Below are 20541 nucleotides of genomic sequence, written 5' to 3' on the forward strand. Positions count from 1 at the left end.
CAGCGGCGATCTTTACAGAATAAGGCCCTATGTGTGAAAATATGCTAATACCTGCTAACAGAGTCCCCGCCTGTGGAACAGACTATACAAATGTTGCTGCCCCCACTTCCCGCTCTGCGTTGTGTACAGATCTCCCAGGGGATGAGAACACACCACCATCAACAACACATGAAAACCTCATCGACTCATGTAAATACTGGGCTGCACAAATTCTTGGTCAACTTTCTCTCTAAAAATGGCCTCAGAGTGTGGTTCTGTGATTGTGAATGCAGCACCCATAGCAGACACACCTCTGGAACTCCCATGACACGCCCACAGGCTGGCCTATTTTTGCACTTTCGGCCATATGCCTGACTCCACCTAGGAACGCCCATGGATTGCAGAGGTCCACTCAGGACCTTGCGATTAGAGACATTGTGAATGCTGCCTCAAAGTACAGCTCACACGTGTACAGTGAGGCTTTCCTAAGCGTATCATGCATGTGCAGCACCAAAAAAAAATCATTCAGCTGTGAAAACATTGGTATACCGTACAGCTCTGACTTCCACCCAGACGTGTGACTACAGCAGCTGTAAATACAGGTCACAGGTGTTACATAAATGTACTAAATATTTTTATTTAATTTCTATTTTATTTTAAACTGTTTCGTATTTTAGATCTTCCTTTGGTCTGTCACTGTAGAACCGAAGATCTGAGCACGTCATCAACAGCAAGCTCATCTGGGAAACTGACAGTACTGGAAGCAGCTCCCTCATGATTCATCAGACAATTTATTTTGCTGATACACTAATTAAACATTTCAAATAAAATAAAATCTGTAAATAATTAGGAAAAAGTACAAATTTGGGAATAAGAGGGCACCAATGAAGAAAGTCTGGGGATTTTCATGTCTCCTATTACAAATAGATAGGATCTGGCCACGACTTAGAGCCTGATTCAGAGAGGGGCACAAGGCAGATGGAGCAATTGTTTGCCAATGCGTATGTGTCAGCCGCACTGCAAATGCGCAGCAATTGTTTTACATTTACACCTGTGCAGAGGATCCATTCGCAAAGTGAGTGACAGGGAGGTACCAGGGGGAGGGGGGGGGGTCGTGTCTGACAGTATACATGCCTTGGGGCATGCAAACATTAATCATTGCGATCTCCTGTGCAGCATGAGAGCTCTCTGCGTGTCAGGAGAGCTGCAGTGTTTGCGGCTGGTCAGACTTGACGCATATGTATCATGGCTGCCCGATGTACATTGATGTTATCAATATTTACACTGTTGTAGGTCATCGGGTGGATATGAGAAGGCAGCAGAGGGCATCCCTATGCTCAGCTGTTCTTTGGAAGGCATTAGCATATTTTAGCAAATGCTAGCTGTTAGAGAATGCAATTGCATATGCATTAGTGTATATCTCTGAATCAGGCCCTTCGTAAACTACCTCAAGACTGAAATTAGTATTTTTTGCACCTTTTTGAGTGTGTATATTACTATCACATGTACACATGTAATTGTAATGAGTCAGCTATGAACAATGATAGGAAATGTGTGTACCATGCTTTTTACACCTATACTTTTTTTTGATTCTTAAAACAAAGACAGACTCTTTATGTTGGAAGTATGTCAGCAACCAATTAAAAGTGTTCTTGAGACCTTCTGTTTTTACTGTGACAGTCACCTATGTTGTCCTGCTGGGGCCAGGGACAGTTCTGGCTTACACAGAAACTCCGTATAAGTAATTGCTGATAACAGACCTACAGTGGGAATCATTGCAATCATAAATCTGTCATGTGAATAAAGTGTAAAATAATAAACAGCAATCATAAAAAAACAGATTTAAATATAGAAGTTCTCATAATAATCAAAGAGGCAGTACACAGTGCTGATTAATGAATTTTCACTATGAAACCTGTTTAGTATGTTTATAATTTCCTGTTTTCCGATGGGGGAAAGTCACCAGTCGTCAATATGCGCAAATACACACATTGCTGAGACTTATTGCTGTGAAGGAAAACCTGTGTTTTTTGTGACTGTAAGTTGCCTGTGAAACGGTCCAAATGAAGGCAACTTGCAGCCATCGCTTTGAATTAAATTTACCTCCTTCCCTTTGGGTGGTGTCCAATTGGCACCAACATAATGCAGGATGAAGAGAAACACTGGGAATCATTGGGCTCCAGGGTCAGCCATTAAGGAATATTTTAAATGCAACCCTCCACCTGCCGTGGAACTATAATTCCCAGCATGCCTTGCCACAATTTTGCTATTAGGGCATGCCAATTCTGTGGCAGGGCATGTTGGGATATGTAGTTCCACAGCAGCTGGAGAAAATGAGCACACACAAATATGAGAATGCAGAGCCTCTAAAGGCCAGTCTCACATAGGCTAATTTCAGTAAGGGTATGTTCATGAAACGCGGCCCATGCACACCAGCTCATAAGTATACATGTACCTGTAAGGAGTTACAACTTTCACATCTATTATAGACCAGGTGCGGGTACACACCAATGGTGATGACTTCCTAAAACAGGTGCATATGCTGCCAAGGTAGAGGAATATGCATCTCAGGATGCGTACAACTCCACCTAGGTACAAAAATACCCTATTTTTCTGTATATGTTTCTTTTGGGTACCAACTTTGCATCAGCCCCAAATTGTACAAATGTACTAGCCCTTTATACAGTGTACAGTCACAGACCCTGAAGCACCTCTGTGAAAAAGTTTCATAGTCTTAAATTATACAGGTATTAACTGATCATGTGGTTTGAGTATTTTTAAGGCTATAGTCAGTATTCAGATAATGTAACAGATATAAAGGAGAACAAGAGTCTGTACAAAATGGCAACATTTAAAATTACATAATATAATTTAAACACGATTTGTCACCAAAATACCTTACCTCTGTAAGAATATGATCAAATCAGGGTATCTTTGTATGACTTGGGAGGTATATGGTGTGTAAATGAAATGCATAGATTGAAAGGATCATCTGGAGCAGGAAACAAGAGAATACCGTCCCCGGAGGCATCTAAAAATTATGGCACCCATTCACCAGCAACCAAAAGGCCTGATTCGGCGTTTTGACAATTTTGTAAAAAAAAAAAAATTTGCAAAATCCAACATTCTGGAAATCCTAATCCGACGATTCCGATATTTTTTTGTTCAGAATCGAAGATCAGTGAACCCCACACATTGCAGATTTTTTTTTTTTTTTTTTAAAAATCTGTGGCAAAACACAGATTTGGGACAATTGATTGTTTATATATGGGGCCCTTTAGTTTGAGATTCTAACATTCAAGATGCCTTACAGTGTGGGCTGCATGACGTAATAGTATCTGTATGAAATAAATACTTTTATGGGTTAGACCAGCAAGAAGAATATATGACAATATGTAAAATGTGTGTAGATTTATTGCAGCAGAAACATCTCAGTGCAACAAAGCAATGAAAAACAAAACAAAAAATAACACAAAAAAGGCTCCTGCTCACAGTTGTATAAATGTGTTTTGCTCCCAGACACCAGTGTTGCAGCAATACCTCAGTCCGCTGCAGAGCCTAGAAATTGGGAGCAGACCTTGCTGTACAAAACTAGTCTCCCTTTGGGCAGATGCTAAGGCATACTATCAATACTCTGCCATTGTGCCATTTCCGCACTGTCCACTGAGTCATGTTGTTGCTTTTATGCAGAGTCTGAGGTTGGTTAAAGAGTCAATGAAAGTACAATCTGTTGTCTTACCTCTGGCCCCTATTGTGCCTTTATTTAAATTAGTTTTTTTGGGGCGTCTGGCAGAGGATTAAAAATATTGTTTGTGAAAAAAGAAAAATATATATACTAGCACCTTTCCTGGGACATCAGCAAAAGATCTGTAAAGAGCAAGAACAGAATAGTGTAACAGCTAGAGGATAGCCACATCTCCTGGAAAGCGGTATTGACCATTCTGCTGCCAGTATGATGTGCAAAATAAAGATTATAAGACGTAGCAAGCCTCGCTGGCAGAAAAGTGAAAACATAAAAACTCTGCTTAAGATCCCAACTACACTTCAAAAATAAGTACCTTTTTATGTCAGAGAGCTGTGAGAGAAGACTTCTTTATAATCGTAGTGTAGATGTACAAGGTTTTTTCTAAATGAGTTTATTATGGAGAATACAAAAAAATAATAATAATAATCATGGCACTCCAAGGTAAAAAGGGTCATGTTCTTTGTTGTTTTATGAATGTGTAAGGCTTGTGGTGCTTCGCTCCAGGCAGCTGTCTTCTACTTAAAAAACAAAATCTTCCTGTGGCAAAGAATTCTCCTTCTCATCTATACAATGATGCCATGACATGATGAAAGGTAGGGATACCCTCCGACTGAGGATCATGCACTTTCACTGGCAACTTGCTCAGAGAAAGTCAAAGACCCCCGAATTCTTGGCTGCTTAATGAGAGAAAACACAATGGTAAAAAAGGGGAAAAATGTAAATACATGAGTAAAACCGCTCTACTATCGGTGTCTTTTAAAAAAAAAAAAAAACAGATGCAATATTAATTGGTTAAAAATCAATCTGTTACAAAAGCCAAGCAACCAGGCAAGAATATGGCCAGCCTCCTCCCTCTGCACAAACACACAGTCTGGAGCGGGGTCTGAAAGATTAGGTGCATGGATTAGTGGCAAGTGGGAGGGTCCGTGCGAACATCACACACACACCTCATCGTGCTGGGATCTCCATTTCTGTTCTTAGTATCAAGATGTAAATAATAATTAGAGTATTTCCAGATAAACACAAACTGCTAAAAACAGGGCCAATGTTGCAAATTTTGCTCACATAACATCCACAAAGAACTCACTGGGATTGCCCATGGCCATGCGGAAAGACTGTCTACTAGCGGTGAGTTCAGGTGGTACAGAGGCTAAATCGCGGCCAGGTGGAGCTCCAGGAGGCCCCAGGACTTGGGGAGGTGCTGGCATCATCATCATTGGAGGACCATAGAGTGGGGGTATCCCTGGGGGGCCGTAAGACTGGTGCGTGTGGTGGCTCCGGATGCTGTGTGCTATGGAGTGATGGCTCCGATGGCTGTGCTCGCTTGCTGGCACTGAGCGTTCACTTGCTGCTCTGTCTCTGCGCAGGCTGCTGCGTGTGGTGTGATCCGATTCACTTCCACTCCCTCCAGACTTTGAGTCACCAGTTTTCGGATCTCTGTCTTTCCTCTTTTCTGTGCTGCTGCGATTGGAGCCGCTACTTCTACTACCTGTGAAAGGCAAAAAGATAAGTTGAGTATTTTGGACATTAAAGAAATATAAGCAAAGGATGTTAGTTATTCTGATGTTTTTATCCTTTCCAAAACCAATTTCCAGTTAGTACCCCTATTATTATTGCAGAAAAGCAAGTGCTATAGTGAGATTAGCGAGGACAATGCAGCAACTGCTCAGAATGGTAACAGCGTGTGTATATTATATATTATTAGTACTTTCTATCCACATTTTACTAAGGTTTACTACAAGTTACTTTCTGATTAGCTAATACCATATTTTCATTATCAATTGATTTAAATAAAAAATAAAAAGCATGCGTCTATGACAACAAATGTATTTCAGTCATGTCAGAACAATACTGTAATAATTTTGAAATAATGTGAAATGATCAGATTGTAAGTGTCCTCATATGTATAATAGCAGGATTGTACATTCATCAGCCATACAGTCGGAATACAAAAAAATACATTTGGTGTAGTGTTTATATTTGCTGTGCAACAAGAGTGCAAGCTGTTGGGTTCCCTTGAGTAATCTGACTTCCTCCCACACTCCATAAACATACTGACATATTCTCTGTAAAGCACTGTGTAATATGTAGATGCTTGTAAAAAAAAAAAAATAGTAAATACTCCAAAAATATACAGGTAGGTTAATTGGCTCCCACCAAAAACGTAACCCTAGTTTGTATGTGTGCGTGTACATGTGGTAGGGAACATAGAGTGTAAGCTCCACTGGGGCAGGGACTGATGTGAATGGCCAAATATTCTCTGTAAAAGCGCTGCGGAATATGTGTGCGCTGTATAAATAACTGGTAATAAATAAATAATAACTGCTCATTTATTGGACGTTTTCTAAAGCTCAAAGGAAGCTGACTGCGTTGTTCTCCAATAGTATTACGGACCAGAAGCCTGTTAAGTACACAAAAATATATTAAATATCCTCTAATGTGATGGGATACTGAAACGTTTAAACATATAGGGCCGAATTCAATCAGCTGCGAAAAACAGATCGGTGAGAAGAGCAATGTTTTCACCTCATTTGCGTGTTTTGAGGCAAAGTTTTCATCTGCTTACTCAATGCGCGCACCCGCTTTTCGCCCTATTAAATTGTAAAATGGGCAAAAACACATATTGGCGAATGCAGTGAATAGCGGAACTGGTGAAAAGGTCCCTTTTTTTGGGAGCAAATCAGTCTGTACCCCCAATAATGCCTAACTCACCCAGGGAATCAATATAGGTTTATTAATAACCCTAATAAAAGTAATTAGGGTACTTATATTGAGTCAAAGGGCTGTTATATGCATATTTGCATAAGTGTGCAAAAATTATGGAAAGTTTTTTTTTTGGGGGGGGGGGGGAACTAATTGCTGTAGTTAAATTGGGAATACATTAAAATGTGTACTAGTATATTTTTGTGTCTATACAGTGCAGATTTAAAAAATGTTAAAAATACACCTGCTGCAGCCACCTGCAATCCTAAGTACACCTGTCCCATCCATACAGCCCCCCAATATACCTGTCCCAGTACTTTATAATATTCCTACATTTTCACCCCAAGAATGACATGTCTTTTTTTGGAGTTGAACGAAGATATTTTTTTTTGCCTAGTAATTTTTTTTTTTTTGGGGGGGGGGGGAGAACCAAAGTGTTCTGAACCAAGGGCCTGATTCAGACCCACTCGCGAGTGGCTGTCCGCTCGCAAGTGGGTCGATGGTGTGCACTGCGCATGCGCACGACGGCGGGAGCTACGTCGTGCGCATGCGCCAGACGCGAGGAGCGAAGGACTTTCCTTCGCTCGTTGTGTCTGATCAAAGGGGGCGTGCTGTCGATGTTGATTGACAGCACGCCCCCTTTGGTGGGCGTGCCTCCCTGACGGGGGCGTTCCCAAGGGAACGCTTACCGTCAGAAGCCGGCCCCACTGACATCACTAGTGATGTCAGTGGGAGTGATTTTGGCTCTGATAGAGCCAAAATCACTCCGGGCCTTGCGGTTGAGAAACTCAACCGCAGGCTCCGGCTCGCAGTGGCGATGGTCGCGATGGTCAAGACCATCGCGGCCATCAACCTGCACGCTCGTATAGGCTGTGGGTGGTGACCCACAGCTATATACGAGCGTCCAGGAGGACGCTCCATAATTATGGAGGACGGCCCTCATTCAGAGCGTGCGCTCTGCTCAGAGCGTACGGCTCTGAATGAGGGCCCAAGTTTCAACATTGTACCCCAAAGTAAGGATTTTGCACTTATTTTCTCCTGCCTTTTGGTGGAGAAACTTTTTTGCCTGTTTTTGCCTATGGAGTTTTCGCCTAGGCAAAAACGTCCTGGATTAGGGCGATACTTCGGAAACAGGCAAAAACTGTGCATCGGCTAAAACTTTTTGCGGATCGCTTCTTTTCGCCTCTAATTGAATATGGGCCATAATTGTGAACGTAACCAGCATCCTGATATTCTTATCCTTATCAGCAGAGAAGTAGGATGGGGTAATAAAACTGAAAATGGAGAAAACCCAGTTAGCAAAGCATGTAAAATGTGCTGCAACTAAACCAAAATCATTCTCAACTAACAACTATTTTATTACCAAGAGTACAAAAGATTCAACACACACTGTGCCCGTTACAGCGGGCACTGCTGATTGCAAATTCCTGACTATAGGGAATCTGCGCATGTGCAGAACGCATCCTACAAAATTGCACGCAGGCCCCGCTATGCTTCTGCCTGATTGACAGGCAGAGGCGTTTGCGGGGCGGCCTGTATTCCAGGAAATGGAGGCATGTAGCTCCCATTTTCCGGGAGTGGCAGGTCCAGCATCTGCGTCTATGAACGCAGACTTCTTGACAACGCAGGCTTACAGGACCCAGCCAGGCTGCAGTAAGTTTCAGCTACCGCAGCCTGACCTAAGGTAGGTTGCAGTGCTGGGATAGCAGATGCAGGAAGGTGGTGCCGCTTTACAAGTCCGTCTTCTGCTGAATCGAGCCTACTATCAACAATAAATTAGGGAAAACACTGATATAATTGATGAGAATACAAGCTGTGGTTACTTGACAATTAATTGTGCAAAAGTACATTGATGCATCTGTGTTTAATACAGCCTTACCTTCACTGTGCTGACTGCCAGCACTGCCACCTCCATAGCTATAAACTGGGTCTGGAAATCCTGGGTGTGGGCTGTAGGGATGAGGCAAGGGGTACTGGTACTGAAATGCCATGGGCCAGGGTGCAGCTCCAGGATGCGGAAGAGGAGCCAGTGTATCCTGATCAGATGTTCCACTGGAGCCATCATGATCATTCAGGGAAAGGTTTGCCATGTCTGATGGATTACAAAAAGGATAGCCATGTTTTAATACTATCATATAACAAGCATATATCATAGAGGGCAATGGGTGCAGCAGAACTTATAGCTAGGATAGGAAGACATAAAGAACCTCATTCAGAGTTAGATGTAAAAGCAGTGTCAGATTTTTCCCCACAACCTGTTCTCTTTTTTTATTGGTCCATGTTAATTGTTTAGTTTATTATAAATGTTTAGATTATCAGTATTCTTAGTGCTTAGACTGAGTGTGCACCTGCATTTGCTTATTTTTGAAAGGCACTACAAGTCTCAGCATGGTAGCACCAATTATTATGTTTAAAATTAGGGTGTACAGTCCACCTCCCATCTCCACTTTTTTATTGCGCATACATGGGCAAATCCTTTTTTTTTTTTGCATGCAGAGTGAATACCGGCTGCTTTTGCATGTAGCCCACAAGTGCTGCACATCTTTATTTTTACACAGCAACTTAGATTTGAGTTTGGACACAACCCTTCTCCAAATCTAAATCTCTCTGCACATTTTACATCAACCAAGTGGTTCTGCCAAGGTGCAAAGTTACTTGATTTTTGGCTTTACGCTCATCTCTGTATCAGCCCCATTGCATCCTATTCTGAATAAGCAGACGGTTGGGCCTAGTAAGCATATGTAATGCAAGAAAGAAAGCAGCTGGATCGGTACATACTGCCACAAAGATCTCCAAAAATGTAGTAACACTGCTCAGAGAACGTTATTTTGTTGACTGTGTGACGGATGTATCCAGCCTTTAGGAGGTTGCTGGCGTATTTCCTTGCTTCTCTGCGATCTGTAAAGCCTTCAACGTGGTTATACAACCAGTCTACCACATCAGAACCTAAAAACAAAACAATTTCCATGATGAATTAAACTTAGTGGGGTTTTTTTAGGACAACACTTGAGTACATCAGATTCTGGACATAACAGCTTCATCACAACATGCTATTTCTGAACCCTGGCAAAGGTTGTACACACTGTATTCCCATAAAGAGCTCCATATACACATATTTTGCACATCTATATCACCATTAGTGGACCTCCATCGCCAAACAACTACCCAAAAGCTTAGAGTTTAGAACAATGTGGTTTGACCCTGGCCCCAATGATCACTACACAGACCATGCAAGTACACAGTGCCTCTGAATTACTAAAAAAAACATTCTTTTTATGGCATAAGGAAGAGTCCCAGCAGGAGGCAGAGAGATGCAAGGGAGGCGTAAATCAGCTAGCTCTCTCTTCCATGCTAAGCACGGCTAATACACAATCATGTAATAGTAGCTGGTTTGTCCAGCTTTCTTTTAACCAGGTTTACAGATTTTGTATTGAAGATCTAAAGCTGGCCACACACTAGACCAACTTACATCCAACCAGCCAACTTGTTGATTGGTTGGAATGAAAATCTGGTAAGGAATAGAATCAGCAATTTGCTCCCAAACGCTGGAAAATGGACTAAAACTGTTGTTTGAACAAATAGTTTAGATCAAACATTTAACAAATTTGTCTGAACGACCATTTTCATCTGTTTTCTGACATTTAGGAGCAAATTGCTGATCATCATTTACTCCCATTCCTTACCAGATTTTCATTCCAACCAATCAACAAGTTGGCTGGTTGGATGCAAGTTGGTCTAATGTGTGGCCAGCTTAAAACCCAAAAATATCAGACAAGTACCACTGTGGTTAGGGTGAGCTCTATGCACAGTATACAGATCTCGGAAAGACACATGAATTCTTTAAGGCCTCATGTACAAGCACTTACAGAATTTGGTGCAATTTACTCCAGAATCATTTTTTCGGCCTGTTTTCTCACTAAGTTAACCTGGTTTTATATCAGACCTGCCCAGGCCTGCCTTCATATGTAACTGGCATGAATGAGCCAGAACAGACTTCAACTGAGTGCATTAGCCCTTATCAGCAAAATGGACTATAAAATGTTCGACCTTTCTGTGGTAACCAATTGCAGAAATGGCTGCAGAAACCATCTTTTTAATTCATTCACCACTGTTCTAGCCAATATTTTCTTACTTACCAATAAAAGCATTGGGAATGGTAATCTTAAGCCACATCCTATCCCGTACTTCTAGGCCTGATTCTGGCGAGCTCATTGCTTTTACAATTGTTACCATGTCACTGTGTATGGACAGGTGAAAGTCATCAAAGCCTGTGAGAAGACAAAATAAAGCAGGGTTTTGAAGGAAGAGATCAAAAGGTACTTCAATGTGGGCAGAGAAAGTGCTTGGAAATAAAATCGCCAGAGCAAAGCTAGTAACGCAAAGTGACTTAGAGCACCCATGTGCTTTAGTCCCAGGGAACCCATAAATGGAGAAGTCCTATTACACAGAGTCCTGGGATGCTCTATGAACACTGTACACATGATCATAGTGTACAAACACTCATGTAGCAGGAGCTTAATCTACATGGATGCAACACAGTGTTTAAGTATCGTCCTGCTCCTCAGACATAGTGTAAAAATACAAGACAGATCACATAAATATACAATTATTTAATTCTATAACAACAGAAACATCCTCTTCTAGGTGGTTAGTTACATACAGGAGCTTAGGTAATGTTACTGTAGCAGAACTTGCATGGTCCCAAGTGTGGTATACATACAGTATATATCGTGTTTTATAATTAACTTCATGTAGAAGAAATTTTATATAATATCATACGGTAGATGTATGATAGAGAATTACCATTACTATGTTATGATATTACTAGTAAAATGGACCCCTAAAAATGTCAGGTAATTTTAGTCCGCCCCTGCTCCACTCCTCACTATACTTACTGCCCGGTCCTCCCCTCCTGCAGGTTGGCTGCCATGTCAGTCATCCATAATTATTATACAGATATTTTATTTCACTTGTCATAGCAGCAAAATGTCTCCTGACGAAATTGTAAATAAGGCTTGTGCAACCATACACTACTTACGCTCAGTTTCAGGAATAGAGCTGGTAATGGAGGAGCTGGTTGAAGTGATTGTACTCATCGATGGACTCATGCCATAAACTGGATAGGTACCAGTCATTGCTGCAGTGTGAGAAACCCAAGCTGCAGGGTCAATAGGCCTGATTGGTTCACCTGGTGAGAAGCAAAGACAGCATGTCAGAGAGAATTACAATGAACTGCAAGGAGAAAATATGAGATATGGTAAGAACTTACCCTTGTTATCTCTATTTCTACGAAGTCCATAGGGTTCCACAGGATACCTTGGGTATAGGTGTGACGTCAGTCGCAGGGCACCAAAGAGTTAAGCTTTCAGCCTCCCAGGATGCACTAGGTCCCCCTCCTATACCCCGCCCCCGGGCCAAGGCACCTCAGTTAGTTACCAAGCCATAGGCCGGAGGAGGAAAAGGAAGAGAGAGAACAAAGATCTGGACACATACAAGAATCACATTCTCACCAGAGGGAGACGGAAAACCGGTGACCAGAGCAAAGCCCATCTGCAGCACAGGTGCGACAGGGCGGGAGTCCTGTGGAACCCTATGGACTTCGTAGAAATAGAGATAACAAGGGTAAGTTCTTACCATATCTCATATTTTCTACTTCAGGGTCCATAGGGTATCCACAGGATACCTTGGGGATGTCCCAAAGCAGTATCCTTTAAGGGTGGGGACGCTCCTGTGCAGAAAGGAGAATCCGCCGCCCGAAGGAAGCATCCTGAGAGGCGAAGGTGTCAAACCTGTAATACCTCACGAAGGTATGGACAGAAGACCACGTAGCAGCCTTGCAGATCTGAACTGCCGAGGCACCACGTCGAGCTGCCCACGAAGGACCCACAGACCTAGTGGAATGAGCCTTCAGAGAAGGAGGGACCGGTAGGCCTTCATGAAGATAAGCTTCAGAAATAGCCATACGGATCCAGGCTGCCAAAGTTTGCTTTGAAGCAGGCCAACCCTTTTTACAGAAGCCATAGAGGACAACAAAGCGTCCGACTTCCTAAACAAAGAAGTGCGGTCAACATAAGTCCTTAAGGCCCGCACAACATCCAAAGAGGCCTCACCCACGGAAAGACCCGGTGAGTTAAAGGCCGGAACAACTATTTCCTCGTTAACATGAAACTGGGAAACAACTTTGGGAAGAAACTCGGGCCGAGTGCGGAGCACTGCCCTGTTCCCATGAAAAACCAAGAAAGGGGGTCTACAAGAAAGAGCCCCTAACTCAGAAACACGTCTGGCTGAAGCAACGGCCAGAAGGAAAACAGTCTTAGCTGTTAGCCATTTAATATCCACTGAGCCCAGTGGTTCAAACGGCGGTCCTTGGAGAGCCCTCAGGACCACAGCCAAATCCCAAGGCGCCACAGGTGGAACAAAGGGCGGCTGAATACGGAGAACACCTTGCATAAAGGTGCGCACATCCGGGATTGTAGCAATCCTACGGTGAAACCAGACAGATAGGGCCGAAACCTGTACCTTCAAAGAAGCAAGGCGAAGCCCATGATCTAGTCCCGCTTGCAGGAAGGCGAGAATCCGAGACAGACGAAACTCCCGCGGTGCATAACCTCTCGGTCGACACCACTGGAAGAACGTATGCCACACGCGATGGTATATCCTCGCGGAAGACGGTTTCCGAGCTCGTAACATGGTACGCACCACAGAGCTGGCAAACCCCCAGGACCTCAGCATGGCCGTCTCAACAGCCACGCCGCCAAAGACAGCCGAGTCAGGTCCGGGTGAAGACAAGGACCCTGAGACAGAAGGTCCGGTCGTAGCGGCAACCGCAGAGGACTGTCCACGGACAGACCCTGAAGGTCTGAGAACCAGTGCCGTCTGGGCCACGCGGGAGCTATCAACAGAAGCGTCCCTCCTTCCTGTTTGAATTTCCGGATTACCCGTGGAAGAAGGGAGACCGGAGGGAACAGGTATGCGAACCTGAACGTCCACCGGACGGACAGAGCATCCACCAGAGACGCCCCTTCGTCTCTTGTGCGAGACCCGTACACCAGCAACTTGTTGTTGTGCCGGGACGCCATGAGGTCGATTTCTGGAAGACCCCACCTGTCCACCAGTAGTTGAAAAACGTCCGGGTGCAGGGACCATTCCCCTGGATGAACGTCCTGGCGACTTAGAAAGTCCGCCTCCCAATTTAGCACTCCCGGGATGAAGACCGCTGATATGGCCGGAAGATTGCGCTCCGCCCAAACCAGGATCCGAGAGACCTCTACGAGAGCCGCCCGACAGCGAGTTCCTCCTTGCCTGTTTATGTAGGCCACGGTGGTAGCATTGTCCGACTGGACCTGCACCGGGTGACCCTGGAGAAACCGCTGTGCCTGCAGGAGAGCATTGAAGACCGCACGGAGTTCCAAGATATTTATTGGAAGCTCCGCTTCTGTCGGTGTCCACCTGCCCTGGAACAAGTGTGGACCCGAAACTGCTCCCCAGCCCCGAAGACTGGCGTCCGTTGTCAACAGGACCCAATTTGGAACCCAGAACGGACGTCCCTTGTTGAGGTGGGTCGTCTTTAACCACCACGCAAGGGACAGGCGAACCTCCGGGGTGAGCACAATCGTCTGGAACTTCAGAGACTGAGGCAGCCCGTTCCACTTGGACAGGATCAGGTGCTGCAGAGGTCTAGAGTGAAACTGGGCGTATTCCACCATGTCGAACACCGACACCATGGAGCCCAGTAACCTCATCGCCGAGTGTAAGGACACCCGGCGGCTGTGCAGACAACTGCGCACCCTTGACTGTAAAGCAGAGATCTTGTCCTCCGTCACGAAGATCCTTTGCTGTCCCGAGTCCAATAAGGCTCCAAGATGCAGAATCCTCCGAGACGGGATTAGAGTGGACTTCTGCCAGTTGATTAGCCAGCCGTGCCGTTGCAGCAGTGCAATGGTCAGGTCCAAGTGGTGTAACAGGAGCTCTGGAGATCCTGCCACCAATAACAGGTCGTCCAAGTACGGCAACATGCGGACTCCTTGCAGCCGCAGAGAAGCCGCCATGACCGCCATAGCGTCCTGTATGTCCAATGACACCATGTAGTCCCCAGGTTCCAGCGCCAGAATGATGGACCGTAGGGTCTCCATCCGAAACTTCGGGACCCGCAAAGACTTGTTGAGTGCTTTGAGGTTGAGAATCGGACGATATGACCCATTGGGTTTCTGTACCAAAAATAGATTTGAATAGAAACCCTGGCCCCTCTGGGAGAATGGAACAGGCACTATAACTCCAGCCTGGAGCATAGTGTGCAATACCTTCCGCAGCTCCGTAGCCTTGTTCCGGTCTGATGGTAGACCCGTGGTGAAGAATCGAGCCGGGGGTCTGTGCCGGAAGGAGAGGGCGTACCCGTGAGAGACCACCTCCAGAACCCAAGTGTCTGTCGTAGTGAACGACCAACACCGGGAGAACTGCAGCAGGCGGCCTCCCACCCTGGGATCCCCCAAGGGGAGACCCGGACCGTCAGGCCGCAGGCTTGTCATCTGGCTTGGGGGCCGGACGTCTGGTACTCCATGCCTGTTTCCGGGGCTTGACCGATTTCTTAGGGCCAGCCTGTCGAGGAAACGACTGTGGTTTGGGCCTGCCCTGGGCCCTAGATGACCGAAAGGACGATGGTCCAGAACCAGAAGGAGCAGCGGCCGACGGGAGACAAGCAGATTTGGCTGCCGCCAGCGTGGCCACAATCTTATCCAGATCCGGACCGAAGAGAACTTCTCCGGTAAACGGCAACGCTTCCAGACCTTTCTTGGATCTGCGTCCGCCTTCCAGAATCGCAGCCACAAGGTGCGACGAGCAGCTACCGCTGCTGAAGAAATTCTAGACACCAGAGTACTAATGTCTAGAGCCGCCTCGTTGATGTAGGTGGCCGAATCACGGAGATTGCCAATCAACTCCGCTTGTTCGGCCGGACAGTCGGATTCAAAAGAAGCCTCTAATGAATCCGCCCAGCGCTCCATCGCTCTGGCAACCCAGCAAATGGCCATAGCCGGCCGTGCTGCCCCCCCTGCAAGGGAATAAGCGGACTTCAGGCAGATTTCTACCTTGCGGTCCGTAGCATCCTTAAGGGAGGACATGGATGGCATCGGCAATGTGGCACTACGGACAAGACGGGTCACGTGAGAATCCACCTGTGGAGGGGATTCACACTTAGCAAAATAATTATCCGCGAACAGATAAGCCACCGCCAGGCGTCTCTGCGGCTGGTATCTTTTGCCAGGTTGTTTCCACGCCCGAATAAGTCCAGGAATATATACTTTGGACTTAGCATCAGCGTCCTTAGTATGGAAAGGTTCCTGATCGTAAGGATCCAGAATCTCCCCATCATCAGACGTCCCTTCGTCATCCTCATAAGGAGCGGACAGAGACGCCACCGGCCTTTTATGAGGCCGCATCACAGACTCCCCTTGCAACACATCCGACAAGTGCTGTAAAGAACTCGTCAGGGAGTTAACCCACGCTGGCTCCTGAGAACCCGGGAGCGGGGAAATAGGGAGACTGTGGGGTACCACCAATTGTCGTGGGAACCCCTGCATGGGTGACGACACCACAGACTGCTGGGACAAACCCATCGGAGTAAACGCGGGCTGCGGAGCTAACTGGCCCACTAAAGCTGTTAACGCCTGAGCGAAACAAGCCCAGGGCGGCTCCTGTACCGGTGCTGTAACCGTAATAGGCCGCGCCATGGACAAACACTGCCGGCAAAGGCCCTCCGCGCTACCCTCCCCCTCCGCTAACGGTACTTTGCACGTGGTACACTGTAGCCGGAGGGGAAAATCACTTTCAGACATGATGGCACCACGTATGTGACCTCTCTCACCAATTAAGTATTAAATAGGCGAGAGACCACCCTGCAGCACCGCACCGCAAGGGCTTTAGCAGAAAGAACAGGGACAGTAATAAAGCTGACAGTTTAGAGAAGAATAGTTACAGGCAGCGCTAGCACAGTCACATACAATGCAGAGAAATAACAATTCCTGCACTAACAGCGCTGATCACTCAACTACACAGACACAGGGCCTGGTAGGACACAGCGCTGCATACACAGACCTGAGCCACAGCGGAGGAGAGGTATGCGGGGGGACCCAGACCACGATGCTTCCTTCCAGACTTCCAGCAGCGTTCACCATGCGTTGCAGAGAAGATGGCCGCCGAGGAGCAGAGAGAAGCTGGCCTGGGGGAGGAGCGCTGACACAGGACCAGTCAGCACAGTGCAGAGAGGGCTGTGTGCAGCGGGGGAGGCGCCGGCTGTGAGACAGGGAAGGCGCGCTCCCCTGGCATGCATTTAACCCCTGGGACGCCGCAGCGCTACCGCTCTGCTGCGGTCCGCTGTCCCAGGGGGTAGTGGAAGCGCAGGTTGGTCGCCTGGCTCCACGCTGCAGCCAGTCCCCAGGGAGCCCCCTGCCTGGGGACTTAGGACCATGTGATCAGCGGGGACCCACCGCGGGACCCCGCTGCTTACCTCTGTCCCCCTTGAATCCGGCCATGGTCCGGAGCATCTGGGGTCACCGCTAGCTGTGACCCCAGACGCCCACCAGCATCCCCGGATCAGTACCGGCGTTCTGGTACCGGCGGGGTGTAGGGAAGACAGCATGGACGTCAGGACTGACTGTCCATGCTGTTCATCCAGATGTGCAGCCACAGCTGCATGAAGAAAAAGCTTCAGGGGCTCTTCTAGCCCCCACTCCAACAGGTGCACCCGACTCCGGCCGGGCACCAAACTAAAACTGAGGTGCCTTGGCCCGGGGGCGGGGTATAGGAGGGGGACCTAGTGCATCCTGGGAGGCTGAAAGCTTAACTCTTTGGTGCCCTGCGACTGTCGTCACACCTATACCCAAGGTATCCTGTGGATACCCTATGGACCCTGAAGTAGAAAAAGGTGAAAGAGCAAGTGCTGCAGAGTATGAGGGGAGAGAGCGCAAGCGCTGCAGAGTATGAGGGGAGAGAGCGCAAGCGCTGCAGAGTATGAGGGGAGAGAGCGCAAGCGCTGCAGAGTATGAGGGGAGAGAGCGCAAGCGCTGCAGAGTATGAGGGGAGAGAGCGCAAGCGCTGCAGAGTATGAGGGGAGAGAGCGCAAGCGCTGCAGAGTATGAGGGGAGAGAGCGCAAGCGCTGCAGAGTATGAGGGGAGAGAGCGCAAGCGCTGCAGAGTATGAGGGGAGAGAGCGCAAGCGCTGCAGAGTATGAGGGGAGAGAGCGCAAGCGCTGCAGAGTATGAGGGGAGAGAGCGCAAGCGCTGCAGAGTATGAGGGGAGAGAGCGCAAGCGCTGCAGAGTATGAGGGGAGAGAGCGCAAGCGCTGCAGAGTATGAGGGGAGAGAGCGCAAGCGCTGCAGAGTATGAGGGGAGAGAGCGCAAGCGCTGCAGAGTATGAGGGGAGAGAGCGCAAGCGCTGCAGAGTATGAGGGGAGAGAGCGCAAGCGCTGCAGAGTATGAGGGGAGAGAGCGCAAGCGCTGCAGAGTATGAGGGGAGAGAGCGCAAGCGCTGCAGAGTATGAGGGGAGAGAGCGCAAGCGCTGCAGAGTATGAGGGGAGAGAGCGCAAGCGCTGCAGAGTATGAGGGGAGAGAGCGCAAGCGCTGCAGAGTATGAGGGGAGAGAGCGCAAGCGCTGCAGAGTATGAGGGGAGAGAGCGCAAGCGCTGCAGAGTATGAGGGGAGAGAGCGCAAGCGCTGCAGAGTATGAGGGGAGAGAGCGCAAGCGCTGCAGAGTATGAGGGGAGAGAGCGCAAGCGCTGCAGAGTATGAGGGGAGAGAGCGCAAGCGCTGCAGAGTATGAGGGGAGAGAGCGCAAGCGCTGCAGAGTATGAGGGGAGAGAGCGCAAGCGCTGCAGAGTATGAGGGGAGAGAGCGCAAGCGCTGCAGAGTATGAGGGGAGAGAGCGCAAGCGCTGCAGAGTATGAGGGGAGAGAGCAAGTGCTGCAGAGTATGAGGGGAGAGAGTGCAAGCGCTGCAGAGTATGAGGGGAGAGAGTGCAAGCGCTGCAGAGTATGAGGGGAGAGAGCGCAAGCGCTGCAGAGTATGAGGGGAGAGAGCAAGTGCTGCAGAGTATGAGGGGAGAGAGCAAGTGCTGCAGAGTATGAGGGGAGAGAGCAAGTGCTGCAGAGTATGAGGGGAGAGAGAGAAAGCGCTGCAGAGTATGAGGGGAGAGAGCGCAAGCGCTGCAGAGTATGAGGGGAGAGAGCGCAAGCGCTGCAGAGTATGAGGGGAGAGAGCGCAAGCGCTGCAGAGTATGAGGGGAGAGAGAGAAAGCGCTGCAGAGTATGAGGGGAGAGAGTGCAAGCGCTGCAGAGTATGAGGGGAGAGAGTGCAAGCGCTGCAGAGTATGAGGGGAGAGAGTGCAAGCGCTGCAGAGTATGAGGGGAGAGAGTGCAAGCCCTGCAGAGTATGAGGGGAGAGAGTGCAAGCACTACAGAGTATGAGGGGACAGTAGGTAATGACATTGTGGAATAACTGATACACAGTGTAGCAGAAAAACAAATTCTAATACTCATCTCCAATACTTATACAGTGCTCCCCCCATTAATAAATAAGACCTTTAGCCCAATATTAAAAGTTAAAGAAAATACATATGCACTTTTTTTTTTCTTTTTAAGGTGTCTTTTGATATCTGTCACCAAGACATTAGCAGCAGATCCCTTATGTCCTGTAAGTTGTATCGGATTTATCAGACAAGGTCACTTTCTTCCAATGCTCCATGGTCCAGTTCTGATGCTCACGTGTCCATCGCAGGTGCTTTCTGCAGTGGACAGGGGTCAACAATGGCACTCTGACTGGTCTGCGGTTATGTAGCCCCATACGCAGCAGCTGCGATGCACTGTGTGTTCTGACACCTTTCCATCATAGCCAGCATTAACCTTTTCAGCAATTTGTTCTATAGTAGCTCTTCTGTAGGATGGTACCAGATAGACTCGCTCCCACACGCATCAATGAGAGCCTTGGGCATCCATGACCCTGTCGCCAGTTCACCCGTTATCCTTCCTTGGACCACTTTTCATAGGTACTAACCACTGCATACCGGGAATACCCCACAAGACGTGCCGTTTTGGAGTTGCGCTGACCCAGTCGTCTAGCCATCAAAGTCACTCAGATCCTTGCGCTTGTCCGTTTTTCCTGCTTCCAACACATCAACTTTACAGGTGACATTGTATCAAGATAATCAATGTTATTCATTTCACCTGTCAGTGCTTTTATTGTTATGGCTGATGGGTGTATATAACAAATAATATTTATATCATACTAGCAATATCAATTTGTGGAATAAATTGGAATTTGGAGTAATTAATTACGGACCATACATGAGTGCTTAGTGACAGGATCTGAACTTACTTCTGGGTAATGTAAAACAACCCCGTGGAGAAGGGTCCCAACATTTTGCTACAGTGAGCGTGATAGGCCTGTTAAAGCAGAACAAGATGGGATATCATTTACAGATTTTATCAAATGATACAAATGTATATTATACACATAAAATCACAACAGCTTTACAGCCTCCTTTACCTGCTGCTTACTGTGTACTTACCCTGGTTTGTGCACAATCTCCCTAAGGACTCGGACTGCATCATCATTAGTCATGTTTTCAAAATTTGTGTCATTGACCTGTAGAAATTACACATAATGAGCTGTTAGTAACTAGTTCAATTCTTAAATTCCACTGGCAAACATTCAGCGGAGAATTCATTTAGGCACGGGATTTCCCGAGCGGGGAGAAGCTCCGGATTTCACACCCAGAGCTCTTCAATGAATGTGCATTTTCCCCACGCGGTAAACCATGGGTTAATGCGTGCTAAGCCTTAGATTCAGCACACAGTGCTAGAATCTATGGGTTTCTCCACACTTAAAAATGCAGAGTCTGCATTTTATCGCAGATTTTTCCTCTCAGCTCCTGAGGCTGCGAGGAGATATCCACCCTCTGAGGCATAAGCACGTGCGGTTGCCGCAGGTAACTAATTCGGGCAGCACGTTCAATTATCTGTGGGGTAAATCCCGCGCCTACTAGAATTCCCCTCTCAGTCTAATTCTTGAGCATTTGCAATCACCATAAATATTCCAGAAACTGACATTCTTTATATAGGGACA

The 20541-nt window shown here is 47.1% G+C and overlaps 1 protein-coding gene across 3 annotated transcripts in view; it reads right to left on the reverse strand.

Moving 5' to 3' along the window:
* Positions 1–3375: 3375 nt before the first annotated feature.
* The window catches only part of DVL3 (dishevelled segment polarity protein 3), a 103508-nt gene continuing 86342 nt past the window's right edge, over positions 3376–20541 (reverse strand). For 2 of the 3 annotated variants that reach the window (XM_088479726.1, XM_088479728.1), the window contains 8 exons: positions 19985–20061; positions 19792–19859; positions 11466–11615; positions 10564–10695; positions 9206–9373; positions 8307–8519; positions 4812–5213; positions 3376–4401 (listed from right to left, as the gene is read on the reverse strand). In XM_088479726.1, the coding sequence (XP_088335852.1) occupies positions 4367–4401; positions 4812–5213; positions 8307–8519; positions 9206–9373; positions 10564–10695; positions 11466–11615; positions 19792–19859; positions 19985–20061 (1245 nt within the window). In that variant the 3' untranslated portion in view covers positions 3376–4366. The remainder of the gene's footprint in view (positions 4402–4811; positions 5214–8306; positions 8520–9205; positions 9374–10563; positions 10696–11465; positions 11616–19791; positions 19860–19984; positions 20062–20541) is intronic. The other variant, XM_088479727.1, reaches the window with a different exon arrangement.

This window comes from Taudactylus pleione, unplaced genomic scaffold (genome assembly GCF_031769625.1).
Source record: "Taudactylus pleione unplaced genomic scaffold, aTauple2 ptg000244l, whole genome shotgun sequence".
Lineage (NCBI taxonomy): Eukaryota > Metazoa > Chordata > Amphibia > Anura > Myobatrachidae > Taudactylus > Taudactylus pleione.